The following is a 20052-nucleotide window of genomic DNA, read 5'->3' on the forward strand; positions in this document are numbered from 1 at the left end:
TGTATGAGAGTTCCTTTTTCTCGACAACCTCGCCAGCATTTATCGTTCCGAGTCTTTTGGATTTTAGCCATCCTAACTGGGGTTAGATGGTATCTCAGAGTGGTTTTGATTTGCATTTCCCAGATGCTGAGTGATGTTGAGCATTTTTTCATATGTCTGTTGGCCATTTGGATATCTTCCTTAGAGAAATGCCTACTTAGCTCTTTTGCCCATTTTTTAATTGGGTTGCTTGTTTTTTTCTTGAAAAGTTGTTTGAGTTCCTTATATATTCTGGATATTAATCCTTTGTCAGTGTATATTTTGCAAATATTTTCTCCCACTCTGTTGGTTGTCTTTTAACTCTTTTAATTGTTTCTTTTGCTGTGCAGAAGCTTTTTAGTTTGATATAATCCCATTTGTTTATTTTTCCTTTGGTTGCCCGTGCTTTTGGTGTCGTATTCATGAAGTCTGTGTCCAGTCCTATTTCCTGAAGTGTTTCTCCTATGTTTTCTTTAAGAAGTTTTATTGTTTCAGGGTGTATATTTAAATCCTTAATCCATTTTGAGTTGATTTTAGTATATGGTGAGAGGTGTGGGTCTAGTTTCATTCTCCTGCATATGGATATCCAGTTATCCCAGCACCATTTGATGAAGAGGCAGTCCCTTCCCCAGTGAATAGGCTTGGTGCTTCTGTCAAAGATCAGATGGAAGTAAGTGTGTGGGTTGATTTCTGGATTCTCTATTCTATTCCATTGATCAGTGTGTCTGTTTTTATGCCAGTACCATACTGTTTTGGTTATTATAGCTTTGTAGTATAGCTTAAAGTCAGGTAGTGTTATGCCTCCAGCTTTATTTTTTTTTTGCTCAGCATTGCTTTGGCTATGCGTGGTCTTTTATTATTCCATATGAATGTCTGGATAGTTTTTCCATTTCTGAGAAAAATGTCTTTGGAATTTTGATGGGGATTGCATTGAATTTGTATATCACTTTGGCTAGTATGGACATTTTCACTATGTTGATTCTTCCAATCCAAGAGCATGGGATATCTTTCCATCTTCTTGTATCCTCTCTAATTTCTCTCAGCAGTGGTTTGTAGTTCTCATTATAGAGATTTTTCACCTCCTTGGTTAACTCAGTTCCTAAGTATTTTATTTTTTTGGTGGCTATTGTAAATGGGCTGGCTTTCTTGATTTCTCGTTCTGCATGTTCACTATTGGAGAAAAGAATTGCTACTGATTTTTGTGTGTTGATTTTGTATCCTGCTACTGTGCTGAAATCATTTATCAATTCCAAGAGTTATTTTGTAGAGGTTTTAGGCTGTTCGATATATAGGATCATGACATCTGCAAAGAGGGACAGTTTGACTTCAACTTTTCCAATCTGGATGCCGTTTATTTCCTTCTTTTCTCTGATTCTTCTGGCTAGTACTTCCAACACTATGTCGAATAGGAGTGGTGAGAGTGGGCATCCTTGTCTAGTTCCTCTTCTTAAATGAAAAGCTTTCAGCTTTTCCCCATTCAGGATGATATTGGCAGTGGGTTTGTCATATATGGCTTTAATTATGTTGAGATACTTTCCCTCTATACCTAACTTATAGAGGGTCTTTGTCATGAATGAGTGCTGAACTTTATCAAATGCTTTTGCAGCATCTATAGAGACGATCATATGGTCCTTGTGTTTGAGTTTATTAATATGGTGTATCACATTTATTGATTTGTGTATGTTGAACCAACCTTGCATCCCTGGGATGAATCCCACTTGATCGTGGTGAATAATTTTACGTATGTGTTGCTGTATTCTGTTTGCTAGTATTTTAGTGAGGATTTTTGCATCTATATTCATCAAGGATATCGGCCTGTAGTTTTCTTTTTTGGTTATATCTTTACCTGGTTTTGGTATCAGGATGATGTTTGCTTCATAGAATGAGTTTGGGAGATTTGCGTCTGTTTCAGTCTTTTGGAATCGTTTGTAAAGAATCGGGGTCAATTCCTCTTTGAATGTTTGGTAAAATTCTGCTGTGAATCCATCTGGTCCTGGGCATTTCTTTGTTGGGAGCCTTCTGATAACAGCTTCAATCTCCTTTATTGTTATTGGTCTGTTCAAATTTTCTACATCTTCATGGTTCAGTATTGAGAGCTTGTGTGTGTCCAGAAATTTATCCATTTCCTCCAGATTTTCAAATTTGTTGGCGTATAGTTGTTTATAGTAGTCTCGAATGATTCTTTGTATTTCAGATGAATCAGTTGTACTATTGCCTTTTTCATTTCTAATTTTTGTTATTTGAGTCTTCTCTCTTCTTTTTTTGTTAGCCATGCTAATGGTTTGTCAATTTTATTTATCTTTTCAAAAAACCAACTTTTTGATTCATTGATCTTTTGTATTGTTTTTTTGGTTTCAATTTCATTCAGTTCTGCTCTGATCTTAATGATTTCTTTCCGTCTGCTAACTTTAGGTTTGGATTGTTCTTGTTTTTCTAGTTCTTTAAGGTGAAGTGTTAGGTTGTTCACTTGCCATCTTTCCATTCTTCTGAGGTGAGCATTTAATGCAATAAATTTCCCCCTTAATACTGCTTTTGCAGTATCCCACAGGTTTTGGTATGATGTATCATTGTTTTCATTAGTTTCAAGAAATTTTTTGATTTCCTGCTTGATTTCTTCTTGGACCCATATGTCATTAAGTAGAATGCTGTTTAATTTCCATGTGTTTGTATAGTTTCCAGAGTTTTGTTTGTTGTTAATTTCTAGTTTTAATCCATTGTGGTCTGAGAAAATACATGGGATAATTCCAATTTTTTTGAATTTATTGAGACTTGATTTGTGACCTAATATGTGATCTATCCTGGAGAATGATCCATGTGCTGATGAGAAGAATGAATATTCTGAGGTTGTTGGATGGAATGTTCTGTAGATATTTGCCAATTCCAATTGGTCTAGAGTCTTGTTTAGATCTTGTGTTTCTCTACTGATTCTTTGCCTAGATGATCTGTCTAATATTGACAGTGGAGTGTTCAGGTCCCCTGCTATTATGGTATTAGTGTCTATTTCCTTCTTTAGGTCTAATAGAGTTTGTTTTATAAATCTGGCTGCTCCAACATTGGGTGCGTACATATTTATGATTGTTATGTCTTCTTGATGGATCAGTCCTTTTATCATTAAGTAGTGTCCCTCATTGTCTCTTTTTATGGTTTTCAGTTTAAAGTCTATTTTGTCAGATATAAGAATAGCTACTCCAGCTCATTTTTCTTTTCTGTTTGCATGGTAAATCTTTTTCCATCCTTTCACTCTTAGTCTATGTGAATCTTTATGGGTGAGGTGGGTCTCTTGTAGGCAGCATATAGTTGGGTCCTGCATATAGTCAGCCAGTCTGTGTCTTTTGATTGGGGAATTTAAGCCTTTTACATTAAGAGTTGTTATTGAAAGGTGTTGATTTATTCCTAGCATTTTGTTGATTGTTGTTTGGTTGTCTTAGGTGTCTTTTGTTCCTTGCTTTCTGATTTACTGTTTGTTTTCTGTGTTTGTTGGTTCCTTAGGTTGTAGATAGTGTTTTTGTTAGCTTGTTTTCTCTTCATGAATGCCATTTTTATTGTACTAGTTGGTTTAGATTTTTCTTGGGTTTTTATGGCAGTAGTAGCTATTTTTCAGGAACCTGACCCAGTACTCCCTTGAGGATTTCTTGTAAGGGTGGTCATGTGGTAGTGAACTCCTGCAGTTTTTGTTTGTCTGGGAAATATACTATTTGCCCTTCATTTCGGAAGGATAGTCTTGCAGGGTAGAGTATTCTTGGCTGGCAATCTTTGTATTTTAGTATTTTGAAAATATCATCCCATTCCTTTCTAGCTTTTAGGGTTTGTGATGAAAAGTCTGATGTTAACCTGATTGGGGCTCCGTTATAGGTGATTTGATGCTTCTCTCTTGCAGCTTTTAAGATTCTCTCTTTGTCTCTGAGTTTTGCCAATTTGACTATGACATGTCTTGGAGAAGGCCTTTTTGGGTTGAATACGTTTGGAGATCGTTGAGCTTCCTGGATCTGAAGATCTGTGATTTTTCCTATACCTGGGAAGTTTTCTGCCACTATTTTGTTGAATGTGTTTTCAATGCAGTCTCCATTTTCCTCCCCTTCTGGAATACCCATGACTCAGATATTTGAACGCTTAAGGTTGTCTGATATCTCTCTCAGATTTTCTTCAGTGTTTTTGATTCTTTTTTCTTTCTTTTTGTCTGCTTGTGTTATTTCGAACAGCCCATCTTCAAGTTCAGAGGTTCTCTCTTCAACTTTGACAAGCCTGGTGGTTAAACTCTCTGTTGTGTTTTTTATTTCGCTGAATAACTTCTTCAGTTCAGCAAGTTCTGCTACATTTTTTTTCAGGACATTGATTTCCTTGTACATTTCTTCTTTCAGGTCCTGTATACTTTTCTTCATTTCATCATGATGTCTAACTGAGTTTTCTTGTATCTCATTCAGTTTCCTTAGAATTATCACTTGAAATTCCTTGTGAGTCATTTCAAGGGCTTCTTGTTCTATAGGATCTAGAGTTTGAGATTTATTAACTTTTGGTGGTGTACTTTCTTGATTTTTTGTATTGACCTCTCTGGTCAGCTTGGACTCTGCTGGGCTGCTGGATCATGGGGCGGTACTGCAGGGTGTGTGGTCTCTGCTGAGCTTTCACTTCCCGTGCAGGACTTCTCCCTGTTCCATGCACTCTGGCCCGGGCTATTGGATCGTGCAGTGGCGACCCCACAGGGTGTGTGGTTTCTGTCGAGTCTCCGCCTCCCTAGCCGGACGTCTCCCCGCTCTGTCTGCACTGGGCTGGGCTGGGACATGTCTTCTGCAACCCTCGTCTATCAGCTGGGCTTTCAAGACCCTGCTTGGCACCGTCTCGCCCAGGAAGTCTACCAGGTTTCTGCTAGGCACAGACAACCAGTCGCTCTGGGTGCCTTTGTAGCACTGTGTAGATCTTTCTCGGGACTTATCACCTTCTTCCTGGTATCGCGGTTATTTGTGTACTTGTCTTATCTCCCACACCAGAGCGTGAGCTCCTCGGGGGAGGTGCCCGCAGCACACAGTTCGCCTTTGTATCCCCCCGGCACGGACCAAGTCCGGTGTCCGCCCGCAGTCAGCTCTGTGGCAGGTTCAAGCGGACTTGGGAACTCTCCAACCACACTATTCCTAACCAGAAATCGGTTAGGCGTTTTTCCGAACTGGTGGCCGCAGAGATGGTATCTGCCTCCCAGTAACAGGAAGTTTACCAGGGGCCGGAGCCCAGGGTGCGGTGGAGTGACAGTCGGCCCAGCCCATACTTCCTTGCCCTCCCGATGCTGGCTGGGGACGCCCCATACCACCAGCCCCGCCAGATAACCGCAGAGAGAGTGGGAGGGGTGGCCGGCCTGCAGGCCCCGGGAAGCCCCGCACCGGGTCAAGCAGGTGGGAGGGCTCAGTGAGGAGCCAAGTCGGGGGAGGAGGACAGTCTTGGCCGAGCCAGGCCGGAGCTGCCACCACCTGAGAAAATGGAGGCAGCCCCGGGGGCAGTGAGTGGCCTGGTGGGGCAGGCAGAAGCCGGACGGGCGTCTGCCCCCCAAGCAGGGCCTGGTCGGGGGTCACTCACAGGGCTGTGCCGGGTCGGGTGGCTCCCTCTCTGCCTCTGCTTTGTCGCCGTCTCCATTCTCGGCCGCTGCCGCCTCTGGCTGCTCAGTCGGTCCTGCGGTGCAGCTCGGGCGCTCCCAGGAATCTTCTTTTATGCCGGCCTGAAACCTCGAATCCTGAATAGGGCAGCTGGCCGCCTTCAGTGCGGCCCCAGCCTCCGGGATCCTGACTGCATCAACAGCAGCCCCGGCGCCGTGTTCCCTGTTTAGAGACTCGCTTTTGTAGCTAAGAAACAGTTCTTTTCCTGCTCCACACTTCAAAGCTGTTGCCTGTAAACGAGGCAGCCTCTCCTTCCAAGGGCAAAGTGGCGGTCAGCCCCCACGACCGGTCACCAGTGGCGGTCCTCCCTTAAGAGACGGAAAGAGGAAGGTCCACAAGTTTCCCGGCTGCCTAAGGCCCAGTGGCCGCCTTTTCCACCTCAGCTACTCCGCGCCAACCGCCACAGCCATCGCCATCTTGAAGAAGTGCTTATCAGCCATTTAGATACTCATCTTTTGTGAAGGATCTATTCAAGTCTTTTGCCCATTTTTAATTTTAAAATTTTTACCTTTGGGGCCGAGCCCATGGTGCACTCGGGAGAGTGCTGCTCTGGGAGCGTGGCAACGCTCCCACCACGGGTTCGGATCCTATATAGGAATGGCCAGTGCACTCACTGGCTGAGCACCGGTCATGAAAAAGACAAAAAATAAATAAATAAATAAATAAAATAAAATAAAATAAAATTTTTATCTTTGCTTTAAGCCATCAATATTTATTTATATTTATCCACTTATTCACTCTTTCCCGTGTACTTTATTCCTTCCTGCAAATTTTTTTTTTTTTTTTTTTTTTGCTTCCATCCAGGACTATTTTCCTTCAGTCTGAAGATCTCCTTTAGTATGTTTTCATAGCAATGTCTGCTGGTGACAAATTCTGTCAGCATTTGTCTGAAAGTGTCTTTGTCACCTTCAGTTTTGAATGATGTTTTTAGTGGTATAGAATTCTAGTTTGGATTGGAGAGCTGGGAAAACTGAGGTCAAGGATTTGGATCCCCTTACAGGCCAGCTGTCAAAAAAAAAAAAGAAAAAATTCAACTTTGGCAGCTGTTTTCTTTCAACATTTTAAAGATGGCATTCCATTGCCTTCTAGCTTCCATAGTTTCTTTTGAAAATCACTTGTAAGTTTTGTTCTTGCTCCTTTGAAGATGTGTATGTTTTTCTCACTACTATTAGTATTTTTTTTAGGCTTTGTTTTTAGTATTTCGATTAAAAAATGCCTAAGTATGGTTTTGGGGAGTCGTTTTTGTCTGCTTCTTTCTTTTGTATTTACCCTGCTTGCGAGGATTGTAGAGCTTCCTAAATCTATGGGTTGAATTCTTTCATTGGTTTAGGAAAATTCTTGATCATATCTTCAGATATTACTTCTTTTATTTATTCTGGTTTTTTTTTGGAATTCCAAGTACATATATTATACTGAAAACTTTTGACTGTGTCCCATGTGTCTCGTTATGCTCTGATTTTTTTTCTTTCTCTTTGCTTCATTTTGAATATTTTCTACTTCAGATATTACATTTTGCTGTTCTGTATTCAAGATATCTGTTGAAATCTTATATCTTTTCATCTAATTTTGTTTCTTTTTCTCTTTTTTGAACATGTTAATCATAGTTTTCTTTTAACTTTTCATTTAAAAATAATTTTAGACATTAAAAAGTTGCAAAATATTATAAAGAATTTTTTATGTCCTTTACTTAGCTTCCCCAAATACTAATATCTTACACAGCTAGAGTATGATGATCAAAATCAGAAAATTTATGTTGATACAGTACTTAACTCATCTCATCCAAGTTTCACTATTGGTCTCACTAATGTTGTTGTTTTCCTAGTTCAGGATCCATTCCAAGATAACATGTTGCATTTAGTTGTCATGTCTCCTTGGTCTTTCTTTGACTTTTTATGACCTTTACACTTTTGAAGAGTATTGGTCAGTTATTTTGTAGAATCCGTCTTAGTTGGATTTGTCTGATATTTCCTCATGATTAAATTCAGGTTATGCAGTCTTGGCAAGAGTAGATGTAGAGTCCTTCTCAGTTCATTTCAGGAGGCACATGATGTTGATAAGTCTCATGATTGGCAATACTACTTTTAATCACTTGGTTAAGGTGATAATGTTCAGTTTTCTCCACTGTAAAGTTACTATTTTTTCTACTTCTCACTAATAAATATTTTTAAAGTAAATCGTTTTCCCCCTCCCTACTGACCCCCCCATCCCCCCCACCCCCAGCTTAGTGTTTAGTCATTTCATCTTGCTTTTAGGAAGCTTCATCTGTTATTAGATGCTGGACATTGTGATTGAAAAATTACAAAGGTTCTGGCTGAGGTTATCTCCCCGAGAGACAGTTTTTTTGTAGCTGGCAGATAGCTTATCAGTTAATTACCTTGGTCCTGTCAATGTTGGTCTCAGGCTTTGTTAGTGTTGAACTCTTCCAATTTTACCTTTACTGCTAGGGTAAGGTCCTTACTCCTAAAATATGGCCCTTTGGTTCACTGGGGTGTTTTCTAAAAGCACCCTTCCACCTTGCTGCTACTGGTACTGCCCAGCATTACACAGCTACTGAAATCTCTGCTCAGCTCTTTAATCACCCCATCGCTCTTTCCTGCTAGATTTTTTTGGGAGTCTTGCTATGTGCTTGCCAGCCATATGACAATTTGAAAGAAAATTGTTCAAAGAGTTTTTCATTCCTTTGTGGTTCCCTCCTCTTGGGGATTTTGTATTTGCTTCCTTAGTAGCCCCCATACTCTGAACTCTTCTTGCCCCAATAAAACCACTTCTTTCTGCTTGGCTTTTGTCCCCCTTGTCCACCATATAGTGATTTGGAAAATGCTCTCAGGGAAAAAGCCAAGTGAGTATGGAATTCATTTCCTTTGTTTCCCTTCTCCTGAGAATTATAGCCCCTCAAATTTTGCTTGTGTTGATGCTCTCCACTGACTTTGAATGGTTGTTTTATGTATTTTACCCAGCTTTTAACTAGCTGCTTTAATCATTTGTGGACTAATCTGCAGAATACATGACCAAATATTACAAAAGAATGCATGAGTTCTTTCTTTCACTCTTGATAAACTGTTGATTTCAGTTACTTACTTGATAATTTTTTACTTTTACTATATTACTGTGTTTCCTGTAACCTCATAATGTTTATGGTATGAAGTGAATATAAGCTAATCATTAGTGCTTTTGGTTTTATGTCTACTGAATACATTAAAGGAAAGTATTCATGCTGATACTTGATATTTTTACAAGTCAGGTTTCTCATAGAAGCATTGTTTTGTTGTGCACAGTTGAGTTTTATATTTTCATTATTCTCTTCGTACATTGGCCCATGTCATTCTACCTCAATGTCAATATTTACTAAAGTTTATTGATAAGAGAGCATCATTAGATGCTCCCTACCCCAGTCTTCTGTCTGTGAAACACCAGGCCAGAATCAGTGGTCAGTAAGCTATGAAGTATTGTTGTGTTTTTCCCAAAGGTCTTAACTGCAGAGGAATTGAAGGCTGCTCAGACATCTGTTGCTTATGGCTGTATCAAATATGCTGACCTTTCCCACAACCGATTGAATGACTACATCTTCTCCTTTGACAAAATGCTAGATGACAGAGGAAACACCGCTGCTTACTTGCTATATGCCTTCACTAGAATCAGGTAATAGTAGATAGACTTTGTGTTATTTTAGTTGCTCCAAAATGTGTTTTCCTGGCTTATTTTACTGTGTGCAAGCATCCTCTTCTAGAATTTCAGTTATACCAGAATTCCTAAGCCTGCCCCTGTTTATTCTGGCAGTTATTCTTGATTTAAATACCGGGGAGGTGTCAGCTGACCACCAAAAGAATTATATTCCTGTTTTCAGTGTAACAAAATGCTTAAGACCAGATTATTAGTCTTGCCTAATAGTATGCTCTGTAATAAAATACTTCATCCATTTTATAAGAATTTCTTTTTAATTGATGGTAATTTCTGATTTACATCAGTCACTTATGTGTTTTTGAGTGGAAAAGAATGAGCATGCCTAATGAAAGGGAGCAATGTGATTGCCTGATTTCTCAGGTCTATTGCACGTCTGGCCAATATTGATGAAGAGATGATCCAGAAAGCTGCTCGAGAGACCAAGATCATTTTGGACCATGAGAAGGAATGGAAACTAGGCCGGTGCATTTTACGGTTCCCTGAGATTCTGCAAAAGATTTTAGATGACTTATTTCTCCATACTCTCTGTGACTATATCTATGAGCTGGCAACTACTTTCACAGAGTTCTATGATAGCTGCTATTGTGTAGAGAAAGATCGACAGACTGGTAAGTGTCTCACTTAGTGGACATATTGGGGATGGGGCACCATCTAGGCATTTAAATTGGGTGGGGGAGGTTTTCAGATTTGTTTTATTCATGGAAACCCCCTCTTTTTTCCAAACAGTTGCGCAGTGATCCAAATCATACATAATAGACAAATTTGAACTAGTGCTAATAAAAGCAGAAATGGAATTCTGCCCATTTAGTCTATTTTTTCACTCTTGGGCACATGGGATAGAACCTTAAGACTCCAAAGAAAACAATTCCAAGACCACTGGGGATAGGATATTTCCAACAAAAGCAGTGTGTCTAAGGGTCCCAGAATGAATCTGAGTGTTCTTGATAATGGAAACTACCCTTGGAAAACAATTGATATCTTTTCTTACCTTTAGCTTTCTGCTGTCCATCATGTTACATAGTTAATGAAGTAGACTGAATTAATGTGTTGCAAGGCAAGTAGGCATTTGTGAGGGTCATGCCTGAGAACTGAAACTTTAGTGGGGGGAAAAAACTCACTAATATTAAGGTTTAATTATTTCAGAGCATAAGGCCTAGGAAAGAACTCTGAATTTAAAAAAGAAAGATAAAATTTACAGGTTTTTTTTTTTTTTTAAGATGACCGGTAAGGGGATCTTAACCCTTGACTTGGTGTTGTTAGCACCACGCTCTCCAAAGTGAGCCACGGGCTGGCCCAAAATTTATAGTTCTAATAGCTGCAGACCTTGTATCTCTTATCTTAATTATCAGTTAAAAACAGATCTCTTGACACAGAAATGCCTTTATTTTTTGGATCATCCCTCTTTATAAGGTGAAAGTGATTCTAGTTAAAGCCCCAAAACATGTATGGGTTGGGCCTGTTTACTTCTAAGTAAAATCCAGAAGAAATCTATGTTACATAAGTTCTTTAGTAATGATTTTCAAAAAGAGAAACAAGTTAATATCTTCTTTTTTCTGTCCTCTCAGGAAAAGTATTGAAGGTGAACATGTGGCGTATGCTACTTTGTGAAGCAGTAGCTGCTGTCATGGCCAAGGGGTTTGATATCCTGGGAATAAAACCTGTCCAAAGGATGTAATCCTTCTTAGGTTTGAACACTGTGTGTTTTTACCAAAGTGGCCATTAGCACTGTTTGTTTTTTTACAATCATGTGGATACAAAAACAAGTAAAGAAAATTTGTCTACTATGCAAAATGTGGTTCTTTATCTCTAAAAACTGGAGTTCTAAAAAGAAAAAAATCACTTTCACAAATCTACTTATTTCTTGCTGAGCATTAAACCAGAATGACTTAGTGGAGTAACATAAATAAGATTTGTGTACCACAGTGAGAGAGTTTATTGGTTTGTAGGGATATGTTTTTATTAATTAGATAAAGAATCCCATTTATTGAGCCCTACTGTAGGCCCAAAGAACGTTACATTCCTTCATTGTCCCATTTATTCCTCATTCCATTGTTCTTTGGTAGATACTTATCCCTGTTTTATAAGGGAAAAAACAGCCTCCACAGAAATAAGTAACTTGTCCTGGATTGCTCAGGAACAAAGTCAAGATTCATACTCGTGTGGTGTCTAACTCTCAAATTCAAGCTCTTTTCATTTTAGCAAAAGATGACATCAGCAGTGTAACAGACCTGTGTTCAAGGGAAGGGAGCAAGAAAACTTAACAGACTGGAAATTTTCTTGAATCTGCAGATTAACTTTTAGCATCTCATTGGTTATGTGCCAATCCAAGTTGCAAGGGAAGCTAGAAAGCATGAATAGCTAAGCTAAGAAGGACAAGAGTGCCATGATTTGCTTAGACCAATCAAGATTGACCCCCTGTGGTTGACATATTGTCTCACTTCATGAAATTGGAGTTCTTTTAGCAAGACAGAAGGTGGAGATTGCTGGTGGCAGCAAGCAGGATTGCAGGAGAAGGGCTTACGGCAATAATTGCTGAGTCAGTAATCAATGGACTCTCCCAACAAATTAAAAATGAAATGAGAATTCATGTAAAGAAGCTAACACAGAGCCGGCTGATTAGTTCGGTTGGTTAGAGCATGGTGCTGATAACACCAGGGTCAAAAGTTCATATCTTCATACCAGCCAGCCACCAAAAAACAGCAAAAAAAGCTCTCCAGTTAGACTGGCTATAATCAAAAACGCTGAATAACAAATACTGGCAAGGAAGTGGAGAGAGAAGAACTCTCTTACACTGCTGGTGGGACTGTAAATTAGTACAGCCACTATGGAAAACAGTATAGAGAATTTTCAAGCAGTTACAGATCTAGTATATAATCTAGCAATCCCACTTTTAGGTATATACCCAAAGGAATGGAAATCATGTCAAAGGGATACGTACACTCCCATGTTCATCACAGTTCTTTACAACAGCCAAGATATGGAACCAACCTAAATGTCCATCAACAGATGACTGAATAAGGAAGATGTGGTATATATATATATACACTATGGAATACTACTCAGCCATAAAAAATGAAATTCTGCCATTCGCAGCAATATGTATGAGATTGGAGAAAATTATGTTGAGTGAAATAAGCCAGGCACAGAGGGAAAAATACTGCATGTCCTCACTCATATGTGGGAGCTAAGAGAAAGAAGGAAAGACCACGTGGTGCTTTGGACTGGCAGAGGGAGAGAACAAACCTAGGATTACCTGGGGAGGAGGGAGGTCAGGGAGAGGTTGAGTGGGGGACATGGAGAATAATGGCAATTTGTGGTCATGGGCATGCTGATAGAATTGCTCTGATCACATCTTGGACACAGGTGGTGACAGCTTTGTATTCCATGAATATGTATAACCAATTATTTAAAAACTAACAATAGAAAAATGCTTAATAAACATGAACCCTAACGTACCATGCTGTTTCCAAGGGCCACCAAGCTCAAAAGAACCTTACAGATGCTATTAATGAGTAACGGCATCTAATGATAGCCCTAATTTAGACAAAACTGGTATGTAAAAGTCTGATGTGTCCACGTTAGATTACTGCTCCCTCCAACAAACATGAGAAAACTAAGCAGTTTCCTTTTAGTCTACTGACTGCAGAGACACTCCACCTAGACAGTAGAATTCATGGGTCAGAAGATCTGGGACATTTTGTAACTTAAAAACAGGATTCAGGGCCGAGCCTGTGGTGCACTCGGGAGAGTGCGGCGCTGGGAGCGCGGCAACGCTCCCGCCGCGGGTTCGGATCCTATATAGGAATGGCCGGTACACTCACTGGCTGAGTACTGGTCATGAAAAAGACAAAAAAAAAAACAAAAACAAAAAAAACCAAAAAAAAAACAGGATTCAATGAGATGTAGGAGAAAATAATGAAAAAGACTATGGGGTATGTTAAATTAACCAAAGCTCTTGGTTAGTTCATATGCTAACAAATCAGACATTCAGCTTCCTGAGACCATAACTATACCTGATTTTATCTGTAAAACATTGTCTTACCATACATACTTTACAGAAACATAAATATTATTAGATAATATAATGTCAGAAGCTTTTTCTTAGGAAATAGTAAAGCTCTGATTATCCTGTTTTTAATATGCTACTCTTTGGGAAAACAAAGAAAACAAGCCAGTTTGGCTTCAGATAATCTTTAATCTCATTCAGGTCTAAGGGCCCTGGTTGTGACCCTTAAGCTTGCCTTCATTTGGCCTCAGCTGCGAGCATCTTCATTGGATGACAGATTTTTTGCTGCTCTGTGCCTGTCCATGGCTCCACAGTATTGATTTGGGGGTTACAAATAAATTTCATCAAGCTGGTGAATTTGCAAATATAGGATCCTCAATGGGGATTAATTTTATCTTGCTGGTGACTTTATTTTCTTTGTCATTATGAAATGTCTCTCTGGACCATACAGTGAACCTGTGCAGCGCTAAAATTCCTACACACACACTCACACCACTTACAAAAAGGGAATTGGAAATGCTGCTGGTGGCCAGTTTCTGCCCTATGGGGCAAACAATTCTTTTTATGTTGGTTATGCCCACATTCCCTAGCATACTAGTTTCCTACGGCTGTTGTAACAAATTATCACTAATTCAGTGTTTTAAAACAGTAGAAATGTATTCTGTTACAATTCTGGAGGCCAGAAGTCTAAAATCAATATCACTGGGCCAAAATCAAGATATTGTCAGGGCCAAACTTCCTCCAAAGACTCTCCGGGAAAATCTATTTGCCTCTTCCAGCTTCTTGTGGCTGCCAGCATTCCTGTCACATTGCCTTCTCTTCTGTCTGTGAAATCTCCCTTTTCCTCCCTCTTACAAGGCACGGGATATATCAGGCCCACCCAGATAATCCAGCATAATTTCTGCGTTTTAAGACTCATCACTTAATCACATCTGCAAAGACACTTCTCCATACAAGATAATTAAGACCTGATTGATATCTTTGAGGGACATTTTTCAGACTGCCACACCTAGTCTTGTCTGTCCATGTGCTCTGTGGGGACGAAGCCCTCACTCAGAGCCCCATGTGACTTCCCAGTTTGCTTTCTGAGAGTCCATGATCCAGCTGAGCCTGAGCAGGATGTGTCTGTCTGTGAGGCAGAGTAACACACATTAGAGGCCAAGAGATGGGGCTCTATTCCCAGCTTTCCTGTGACTCTCCTTTTTTTTGCGGGGGCTGGGAGGTGGGGAACATCTGGCCAGTACTGGGATCTGAACCTGTGACCTGGTGTTACCAGTACCATGCTCTCCTGTGTAAGCTAACTGGTCAGCCCTATTTCCAGCTCTTCTGTGTACCTTGGGTAAAGGGTCCAAGCTCCCAGGATCTCAGACTCCTTATTTCTGAAATGGGTACAATGATATCAGCGCTTCCTCATTAGGAGATCCAAGGACCACTGCAGATGCATTCTGTAAATTGCAACCTCCTCCGTAGTGAAAGTCAGTCTAAGGGGACTCATTTTTCTTGTTTTGCTGCTTTGGCTGAATCCACACACACACAGGCATGGCCAACAAACATCAACAGAGCACCTACCCCACACCTGGCTTCTTGCTGGGTCCTGAGATAACATAGCACCTCCAACATTAAGGAGCTCCCAGCTGAAATGGGAGCAGTATAACATGGGTGAAGGGTAGCGGGAAGGCCCAGAGCAAGAAGTCTCGGTTATATCTCAAAATATTCAGATCCACTCAGGACTTTCATAAGGAATGTTTTAACACTGCTTTAAGCACTTTTGAGAACCAGATTAGATGTGACTAGAAAGATTGAAATTAAATAAATTAGATACGGTTAACCTGGTAGGGAGCATAAGGTAACCATGTAAACAAATATTTCCATCATTTTCAGGAAATTTGAGTTGCCATTAGTTTGTCAAGGGAGGGAGGTTTGTGGCATAAGGCAAGCCATTTAGAATTTCTCCCTATATTCTGCGAGGGGAAAGGAAGGACAGACCCTGCCCCCAGGGAATTCTTCACTGGACATAGAGGTTAGACAGGCAGCTGGGATCGTGGTGGACTGCCATGTGACCATGCCACAAGGAGGGCCAGGCCAAGTCTGTGTTGGTGCCTGACTGAGGCAGGAAGAATCCAGAAACCCCATGTGAGTGCCTTATGCAGACTTCTGTGCAAGGGGAGGAACCTGTTTGCTCAGATCACCCTCTGCTGCCTTCCTCGGTTAAAAAGGACTGCAGGCAAAGATGCAGTCTTCCCTTCCCTCCTGGTTAAATTGTCCGTCACTGTCTCTACCTTCCCCAGTGAGTGCCAGCTGCAGTTAGGAAACTGAGTCTAAAGGAACTGTGTCTGTCAAAACCCACAGAATGTGCAACAGCAAGAGCACGCCCTGATGTAAACTATGGACTTTGGATATGATACTGTTGTGTCGATGTAGGTTCATCCATTGTAACAAATGTACACACTGGTGCAGGCTGTTGATCGTGGGGGGATGGTGATAGTGGGGTGGCTGGGGAGGGGCAGGGGATATATGAGAACTCTGTACTTTCTGCTCAGTTCTGCTGTAAGCCTAAAACTGCTCTAGAAACCTATTTTAAAAGAAGAAAGAAAAGAAGTATATGAGGGCTCTCTGATAACCTGGACCTCCTTGAGCCTCTAGACCAGCGTACTCTCCTTGGTGTGTTTTGTATAAAGAATTTGCCACATATCAAGGGAAAACTCAATTGAGAGTTTGAGTCAATTATTGAAGAAACTTCTAGCTTTTAAGTGTTCTCTTTCTTTCCAAAATAAATCTTTAGTTGGCTCCTGATCGGAAAAGCAGAACTTCAGCTTTGTGTCTTGGTGGAACCTTGTGTAGATGTTTCCTGTCTAGACCACTCCCCTTGACAGTGTATTAGACAAAAAATGGATCCTATTTTTCTGAAGCTGGAATGTAAATTAATGTTTCGTTATCTGTCTTACATTCCCTTCATTTCTATGGATAGCCAAATTGTTTTAATCAAAATTAGGTTCAGATGGGGCCAGCCCATGGCTCACTTGGGAGAATGTGGTGCTGATAACACCAAGGCCACAGGTTCGGATCCCATATAGGGATGGCTGGTTAGCTCACTGGGTGAGCGTGGTGCTGACAACACCAAGTCAAGGGTTAAGATCCCCTTACCGGTCATCTTTTGAAATAAATAAATAAATAAAAAATAAATAAGGTTCAGATCTAATATTAGAGTTGTTCTTTTAAAAAATGTTTTTTCTCTTGCCATGAAACTAATTTAGAAACTATGGATGAGCAAGAAAAATAAAATAAGCTATCAATAATCCTAATGCTCATTTATAAATATCACAGTTCTTTGTTCCTTTTGTGGGCAAGCAAGTGCACGTGTGTGAATTTATATTTCTTTTGATTAGCATGTCATGGGCATTGTTGCACAGCTTTGCATATTGTTCCAAAACATCAGTTTTAGTAGCTGATTTGTGTTTCATTTTATAGACATACAGACAGTCCCTGACCTATTGTTTGTTCAACGTACAATTTTCTGATTTTATGATGGGTTTATTGGGGTATTAACTACATTTTTGACTAAACAGTATTTTCAGTTTATGATGGGTTTATGAGGACATAACCACACTGTAAGCCAAGGAGCATCTACTGCAATTTATGTTAATCCCTTATTGTTGAATATAGAGCTTATTTCTTAGTTTATGCGTTTTCAAATGATGCCACAGTGAAGATTCTTGAAGCTAAATCTGTACATATACCATAATCATCCCTTCTAGGAAATATCAGGAAGTGGAATTTTTGAATCAAAGAGTGCACATATATTTGCAAATTCAGCACACATTACTCAATGGCTCCTAAAGAGAGGGTACGATGTCACAGCCTCAGCAGAATGCATGAGAACTCTCATTTCTCTGCACCTTTGCCAACAATGGCTATTTACAAGTTTGCCAGATTTGGTAATGTGAGGTTAATACTAGCAAAAGTAATCAGCCTACGGATTATTGCACCCTAACTCTGTGTACAAGAGAAGTATACGTCCTTGGTATGAAGGAGTTCACAGAGTATGAGCTGGGCTTTTACCCCGCTCGACTACTTACTTTCCTGCTTTTTTGGCTGTGGAAGAGTTTCTTAACTCTGCTTGCCTTAACCTTGCCTGCCAACTGTGAGAATAGTGAGTGCTATGGACTGAATTGTGTACCCCCAAATTTGTATGCTAAAGCCTTAACCCTCAGTGTAACCGTATTGAGAGATAGAACCTGTAAGTACTTAAGGTTAAATGAGGTCATAAAGGTGGGGTCTTGATCTGAAAGGACTGGTGTACTCAGAAAAAGAGGAAGAGATACCAGATATCTCTCCCCATCCCCACCACACACTCAGAGGAAAAGCCATGAGAGGATGCAGCAAGGTGGCTGTCTACAAGCCAAGGAGACAGGCCTTACCAGAAACCAACCATGCTGGCACCTTGATCTTGGACTTCCAGACTCCAGAACTATGAGAAAATGCATTCCTGTTGTTTAAGCCACCTAGTCTGTGGTATGTTGTTATGGCAGCCTGAGCAGACTAAGATAGTGAGGAAGGGCCATGTAGCCCTGGGCTTAAGGGTGGAATGTGTGAGGCTGAATATGGACTGGTCTCACCCATTATCAGCGTGTGACTTTGGACATGCTAATTAATGTCTTTGCATATCATTGGGAGGATAAATGAGACTATATATACATATATATTTTAGTCTGTTTATGTTGCTTATAATGGAATACTTGAAACTGGATAATTTATAAAGAAATAAATTATTTATTACAATTCTGGAGGCAGGGAAGTCCAAGATCAAGGTGTTAATCCCAAATATGGCAGTGTTGAGAGGTGAGGCCTTTGGGAGGTGAATGGAATATGAGGGCTCTTCTCTCATGAATAAATTAATACATTCATGGATTAATGGATTAAAGGATTATGGGAGTGGAACTGGTGGCTTTATAACAAGAGGAAGAATTGAGCTAGCACTTTTTTTTAAAAGCAGGACATTAAAATTTTATTCTAAAATTCTCTGGCTACAACAGTAAAATTTAACAAAAGAGCTAGCACTTTACCATGCTCTTGTCCTCTCACCATGTGATGCCCTGCACCACCTTGGGACTCTGCAGTCACCAGGATGAAGGCCCTCACCAGATGTGCTTCAACATGAGTTTTGGAGGAAACATTCAAACCATAGCAATGTACAGTCTGGCCAGTTAGTTCAGTTATTAGAGTGCAGTGTTGGTAACACCAAAGTCAAGGATTTGGATCCCCATACCGGCCACCTGCCAAAAAATAAAAAACAATAGCAATATATACACACAAGTGTGCTTCAAAAAGTTTGTGAAAAGAGTGAATTAGGGGCCGGCCCGTGGCTCACTTGGGAGAGTGCAGTGCTGATAACACTAAGGCCACAGGTTCGGATCCCTATATAGGGATGGTTGGTTGGCTCACTTGGCTCACTTGGGAGAGCGTGGTGCTGACAACACCAAGTCAAGGGTTAAGATCCCCTTACCGGTCATCTTTAAAAAAAAAAAAAAGTGAATTAAAAGACAATATAAATCTTTCCATGAACTTTTTGAAGACATATATATATAGTTAATATATATATCTACAGTGTTCAAAAGTAGTAGTCACTACTATTACTACTACAGCCACTACTACTACAAATAATTGAAATAGCTCTGGCTAGACACTCAACAAATTTTGGTTGTCACTTACAAGCTGTATAACCTGCCTTAGAAAAGTTACTTCCCTCTCTCCAATTATTAGCTTCCCCATTCATTCCCCAGGATTACTCTGAAGATTATATGAAATGAAGTATTTAGCTCAGTATCAGGAACATAGAAGGAAGTTTTTTTCCCTTAGAAATATTTAAGACACCTATATCAGAAAAATAATGCATAATGCCTGGTAAAGAAACAGCCCAGAGAGTTTCTTTTGTGAATAACTCTAAGATCAGGGCCTGAATCAGCAAGATCTGCTTAAATTAAGTCTTTTTTACTCTTGCCAATAAATAGTCTTTACCCTCCTCCTTGGAAAAATGGTCTCTTCAACCCCTTAGGCCTAGTGTTTAGTTGCCTGCTGCTGGATTTGCCTGGATGATTGTTGCCTATCATAGGAAGGCTCAGGCAGCAATCTAAGAGGAGACCGAAATAAGAGAAGGGATTAGGTGGGAAGCAGGAAACTCTTTCTTCCAGTGTTTTTGCTTTAGCCAAGGGGTTGTGAGCATAGTTAAGTAAAGATATGCCAATATCTAGCAGCAAAGGCACTCTGTCAACATCATAAGCCCCTCTGCACCTGCTCTGGCTTAATAGCTTTGATAAGAACTCCTGTTACTGAGCACCTATTGTAAGACTCTATAATCCTTATGACAATCTTGCAAGTATATATCATTATTCCAATGAAGACACAGCTAACAACTCATAGAGTCAGGGCTGGGACTCATGCTTATTTGCCTTAAGGTACATTTATTTCCTTCTCCACTTTCTCTTCCTCTCCTCTTTCTCCTGTACTATTTTTCAAATTTTTTCCTTTCTTCAACCCTCCACCACCACACCCCTGATTTCAGGCCAGCCTTTGTACCCATACCAGAGACATTGTCTATCCCCATGGCTTCAAGGTCACCAGTTCCCAGAACCCTGTACCTTGTGTGCTGAGAAGGATGCCATCTGCTCTATCTTTGCAGGGCACAGAGTCCTGAGTATCACACCAAGACCT

General features: G+C 40.3%; 1 protein-coding gene across 1 annotated transcript in view; it reads left to right on the forward strand.

The window, feature by feature from the left end:
* The window catches only part of RARS1 (arginyl-tRNA synthetase 1), a 34626-nt gene extending 23507 nt beyond the window's left edge, over window positions 1-11119 (forward strand). The window contains exons 13-15 of the mRNA XM_063086008.1: window positions 9124-9296; window positions 9699-9946; window positions 10904-11119. Of these exons, the coding sequence (XP_062942078.1) occupies window positions 9124-9296; window positions 9699-9946; window positions 10904-11013 (531 nt within the window). The 3' untranslated portion in view covers window positions 11014-11119. The remainder of the gene's footprint in view (window positions 1-9123; window positions 9297-9698; window positions 9947-10903) is intronic.
* Window positions 11120-20052: the final 8933 nt, after the last annotated feature.

Source organism: Cynocephalus volans, chromosome 2 (assembly GCF_027409185.1).
Source record: "Cynocephalus volans isolate mCynVol1 chromosome 2, mCynVol1.pri, whole genome shotgun sequence".
In the NCBI taxonomy this organism is placed as follows: Eukaryota; Metazoa; Chordata; class Mammalia; order Dermoptera; family Cynocephalidae; genus Cynocephalus; species Cynocephalus volans.